This window comes from Raphanus sativus, chromosome 2 (genome assembly GCF_000801105.2).
Source record: "Raphanus sativus cultivar WK10039 chromosome 2, ASM80110v3, whole genome shotgun sequence".
NCBI lineage: Eukaryota > Viridiplantae > Streptophyta > Magnoliopsida > Brassicales > Brassicaceae > Raphanus > Raphanus sativus.
Genome location: NC_079512.1, coordinates 11,060,537 through 11,065,677, shown reverse-complemented (window position 1 = coordinate 11,065,677; position 5,141 = coordinate 11,060,537). Strand labels below are relative to the sequence as shown.

Below are 5,141 nucleotides of genomic sequence, written 5' to 3'. Positions count from 1 at the left end.
ACTCACATAAATTGTTTTGAGTTCAAAATTTACAAAATTTTATTCTTTGTAATTGTTATGTAATATATTTGTTATTATCTAAACTATTAAAATTGAAATACAAAATTGAATTGACTCTAACTTTTCCCAAATATTTACATTCTTATGCCATTGATAGCTGTTTTTATCATATTCCTAAACCACCTAAAAATTCTTGGAACTTAACTTTAATTCAAGTGTACCGAACGAACCAAATTTTTAAATATAACTTATGGGTTATCTAAATCAGAACCGAACTCTGAAAGAATGAAACCGAAATTGGACCGAAAGTTATAAATATATGAATATGGGTGAATTCTTTAAACTCAAAAACCTAAAATTTGAATAAATCGAACCAACCCAAACGGGTACCAACAACATATAATATATTTTTAAAATATAATTAATCATATTTGATTTATAAAGATTTAAATAAACACCCGCATGGACGTGCGGATCAAAATCTAGTTCAGTTTTAAAGCGTCAATATCAAACGCACGCGCCTAAAAGGAGTTTTTTGTCAAAATTGTGTGTTAATTGTCCCGTCCATCGTTGCAACTGTATAATGACTATATGCTTGAGTTTTTTCTCCCTTATGTATATCTCACAAATTCTCCCTAAACAAAAAGATAAAATAAATAAATAGGAGAGAGAAAGAGATATCGTGTCTCATCTTATATTATTACAACTGTTTCAGACCTTTTAATTCACAGATGACAATTGATTATACGTTTAATATTTATATAACAATAAAACTTTAATTATGTAACAAAATTATATTAAAATTGATTTAAAAGGATTGAGAACTTTAGTGGGTATCATAAGATTCATAACCAATAAGGTTCTAGATTTCGAATGAAAATGTAACATTTGACACAAAAGGAAATCCAATTTAAAAGTATTTGTGGCAATTTGGCTGATCACATTTGCACCAAAAAATAAATAAATATTAAATACTGATCACATCTTCAATCCAAAATATTCGCCAACTATATAACAAACAAACACTCTCTTCTTCTCTTCTCTCTCAACCTCTCCTCCCCAGATCATCAGATCTCCACGTCAGCAATTCTCCGTCGCAAACCCGCCGGAGAAACCGAGAAACTTTACCATCATGATTCCTTACGTAACGGTTGAGGAAGCTTCCTTCGCGCTCGGAAGAAACCTCACGTGGTTGGAGACAGTTTGGTTCGATTACTCCGCCACAAAGTCCGACTACTATCTCTACTGCCACAACATTCTCTTCCTATTCCTCGTCTTTTCTCTAGCTCCTCTCCCTCTGGTTCTCGTCGAGCTGGCTCGATCCGCTTCTGGGTGGTTCGACCGGTACAAGATCCAACCCAAAGTAAACTACTCCTTGTCCGACATGTTCGGATGTTACAAAGACGTCATGAAGATGTTCATCCTCGTCGTTGGTCCATTACAACTCGTTTCTTATCCTTCCATTCAGGTAATCTTGAATCTTGAATCTGATATTGACACAATCCTGAATGTTTCATCACATCATTTACGTTCTTGTGTTCTTCAAAAATACAGATGATTGGGATACGATCTGGTTTACCATTACCAACATTTTCAGAGATGCTGCCACAGTTGTTCGTCTACTTCTTGATAGAAGACTACACAAACTATTGGGTACATAGATTTTTCCACAGTAAGTGGGGATACGAGAACATTCATCGCGTTCATCACGAGTACACAGCTCCTATTGGATACGCTGCACCTTATGCACATTGGGCTGAAGTGTTGCTTCTTGGAATCCCAACGTTTATGGGACCAGCGATTGCTCCTGGTCACATGATAACCTTTTGGTTGTGGATAGCTTTAAGGCAAATTGAGGCTATAGAGACGCACAGTGGGTAAGGGCGTGGTTTTAAACAAATCAAATAACAAAACTCTTTTCTTTGCTTTGTTTTTTGTGGTTACTTTACAGTTTATACACTTTTTCTTCCTTATATTAATAAGTGACTGCATCATATCAATTGTTTCTTACATCTTTCCTTAGCTAGTTTATGTGTATATATATTATATATAAAAGAGGCCACGCTGTGGTAGATACAATAGTGGCTCACCTTTTTACAACTGGGGCTAAGTTAGGTATTAGGTTTTTTTTATTATAATACTTTTTAGGCTTTTGTAAGCTATTGTGAATTGTTTGGGAACTGGAAAGTAGAATAGATACTTTTGGTGAACAATTAGATATGCTCTATTTTTCTATAATTTAACTTTTGTAAGTAACCCGAAACATCTAAAGCAAGAGACAAGTGTGGTAAGAGGAAACTCCGCTCACTAGTCTCTTGGATTTACTGAAGTGTTTTCTTGCTTTCTTGAAAAGCTTGCCATGTATCTCGATTGACCTTAGAAAATGGCGTTTGTTTGTATTTTTGGGTAAAAAAATGTTAAGTTATGGGGTTTGTTTGTTGTCATTGCAGATATGATTTTCCATGGAGTCCAACAAAATACATCCCTTTCTATGGTGGTGCTGAATACCATGACTACCATCACTACGTTGGAGGACAAAGCCACAGCAACTTCGCTTCAGTTTTTACTTATTGTGACTACATTTATGGAACTGACAAGGTAAGTGTTTCAACAAAAACAAAACTAACCAAAATGATACACCAATTCTAGCTTTAAAACATTAACTATGTGGTTATATATTATTCCTCATTAGGGTTACCGATTCCAAAAGAAGCTTCTTGAGCAGGTAAGCCCAGTTGGTCTTTTCCTGATCTCTAGAAGAAGAAGCAATAAACCGTGATGTTTTATCAAAATATGCTTTGTTTGTAGATCAAAGAGTCGTCCAAGAAGAGCAACAAGCAGAACGGAGGTATCAAGTCCGATTAGTAAATTAAAATATGGTCCTGATGAAGAAGTTATGTGTGGAGAAGATGTAGGCAAATCTACTCAGCTTCACGAAAGAAAAAGATAAGGGGAGTAGTAGTAGTAGTTGATATTTTTCAGGTGTGTCTTATCTCTTACGTCTTCAAAGTTGTTACTAACTGCTTTTTTTCTTAAGCTCACATGAAAACTGCTACTTCGGACAAATGTGGGTCATGATATATAAGTGTGTCGGGACTGGGTTTTGTTCTTTTCTCGCATTTTATTTAGTTTATGTTGTTTGTCATGGAGAAGGAATTGACATGTCAAAGCCGTGTTTGTTCTTATTAAAATGTATTTGATAAACACATTTGTTCGTACTTATCACTACTTTGCTAAATGGTAAAACGAATTTATAGGTTTTGTAACTACATCAAACATCAAGCCCGTCTAGCTCAGTTGGTAGAGCGCAAGGCTCTTAACCTTGTGGTCGTGGGTTCGAGCCCCACGGTGGGCGATATTCTTTTTTTGCACAAAAATCCATCGTGGGAAAGAAGGCGCCTTGCCCAAACTAATATTCTTCTTGATTGGGCCAACACCGGACTGGTTGAAGGAGACTGAGAGACAGAATAAAATGTTGGCTTTGGTTCATTCTTACAAGGGTAGTTTTTTTTTAAAAATTTGTTCACACAATCCCTGCTTAATACAACTATTAAAGGGTAGTCTCGTTTTGGCAAATGACCTTTGTGAGTTCATCAAAAGATGGATTACCCCACAGATACACAGAAGCAAACTTGTTACTGATTATTTGTTTTGAATACATTTCATGAAGTGAAAGAAAGATGTGAACTTGACCCCTCACTTAGTTTAAGGGAAAGAATATGATTTGGCTAAACAACTAGAAGATAAATGGTAGAAGAACTGAGAAAGTTACATCTCATAAATCAATAAGTATGACTCCGTCCATTACTTTATAATCAAATCTCATAGCTGGCTGGTTTTCTACTGCAAATAAATTTGCATTTACAGGTATAAATACAATCTCATCTCTTGTGCGTGGTGTACCCGTTTGCTTAGTGCAAGAACATCATGTTGTTGCTGCATATAAAGACGTTAGATTGATATGATGAACCTCAGTTTCTTGTGTGTAGCTGCACCTAAGGCGGGTACGAGTAGAGCCACGGCCTGAAGTGGTGAAACCATTAAAAAGTCGATGCAGATGGCACATACAGTAGTAGCCAGAAGAAGAAGAACAAAAATGGGGTAGAGCAGGAAGACAGTAGCAACGATAGGCCTCAAGGCTCTGGAAGCTCAACTTCAGATCAGTCACCAACGTTTCTAGAAAGTTCCGGAAGCGCAGATTATCCACCTTTGATAAGGGTGGGTGGGTGGGGAGGTTTCTTGATCTGTTTTGGTTTCTAAGCAAGAGTTTGGTTCTTTGTATGCTTCAATTAACTACACTCATGAGACAAAACTTTGTTTGAGATGTTTTGATACCTATTGGAAGCTAAGGAAAAACTGCAGGGTTATTGGTGTAATATTTGTTATCCGAACTTCTGATTTAGCCTGAACTGTTTTATCCATGGAAGAAGTTGAGAAAGTTGTGGAGACGTGAAAAGTTAGAAAAGGCGACTTGCGGCCAGTTTGATGTGAATGGAGCAGAGGTTGTGGTTGGTGCGACATGGATAATGAAGAAGGTGTTGGATCTTAAAGACCTTGTCGATAAACACCATTGCATTGGAGGAGATTGATTGCGCGGAGGAGATAAATCACTGGAAGCTATGAACATCTTCAGGCTAGAGAGCGAGATACAATATATAAACCATGTAATAAGCAATATAGATTGAATAATATATGCATTCAAGTCCAAGCTACTTTATTCTTCCGACAAGATCGAAAAGACAAATGAGTTTCCACCATTGAAAAAAAAAAATCTAATAAATCCTGAAGCTGTACATTACTCAAAATTTACTAAAAAAAAACAAATGAAGCACAATCTAGCAACACAGAAACAATGCAAGATATGAAGATAGCTTTCATGTTGAGAAATAACCAAGTGTGTGTCCATTAACAGTGGAGGCAGAGAGAGATCTCTCACCAAGAACTCTTCTTCTTCGAGCCTGAGTAAAAACCCATATACCATTTAACAAACTTCTTCAAACCCGTCTCAAGATCAACCTCAGGTTTATAACCAATCTGTGTTTGCGCCAACGTGATATTAGCATGAGTAAACTCAACATCCCCATTCCTCGGTAAAGCCATAATTTTCCTCTTAGCTTTCATCTTCAAAAGCTTCTCCAAAA

The 5,141-nt window shown here is 36.5% G+C and overlaps 1 protein-coding gene and 1 non-coding gene across 2 annotated transcripts; both read left to right on the top strand.

Annotated features, from left to right (window-relative positions):
* Positions 1-993: 993 nt before the first annotated feature.
* On the top strand, positions 994-3,220 carry LOC108826950 (methylsterol monooxygenase 1-1). The gene is made up of 5 exons (XM_018600298.2): positions 994-1,468; positions 1,555-1,877; positions 2,451-2,598; positions 2,693-2,725; positions 2,809-3,220. Exons 1-5 carry the CDS (start codon positions 1,133-1,135, stop codon positions 2,863-2,865), a joined length of 897 nt encoding a protein of 298 aa, XP_018455800.1. The 5' UTR covers positions 994-1,132; the 3' UTR covers positions 2,866-3,220.
* Positions 3,221-3,282: 62 nt separating this feature from the next.
* TRNAK-CUU (transfer RNA lysine (anticodon CUU)) lies at positions 3,283-3,355 on the top strand. Its single transcript has one exon. It is a non-coding gene; the product is annotated as a tRNA-Lys (tRNA).
* The last annotated feature ends 1,786 nt before the right edge of the window (positions 3,356-5,141 follow it).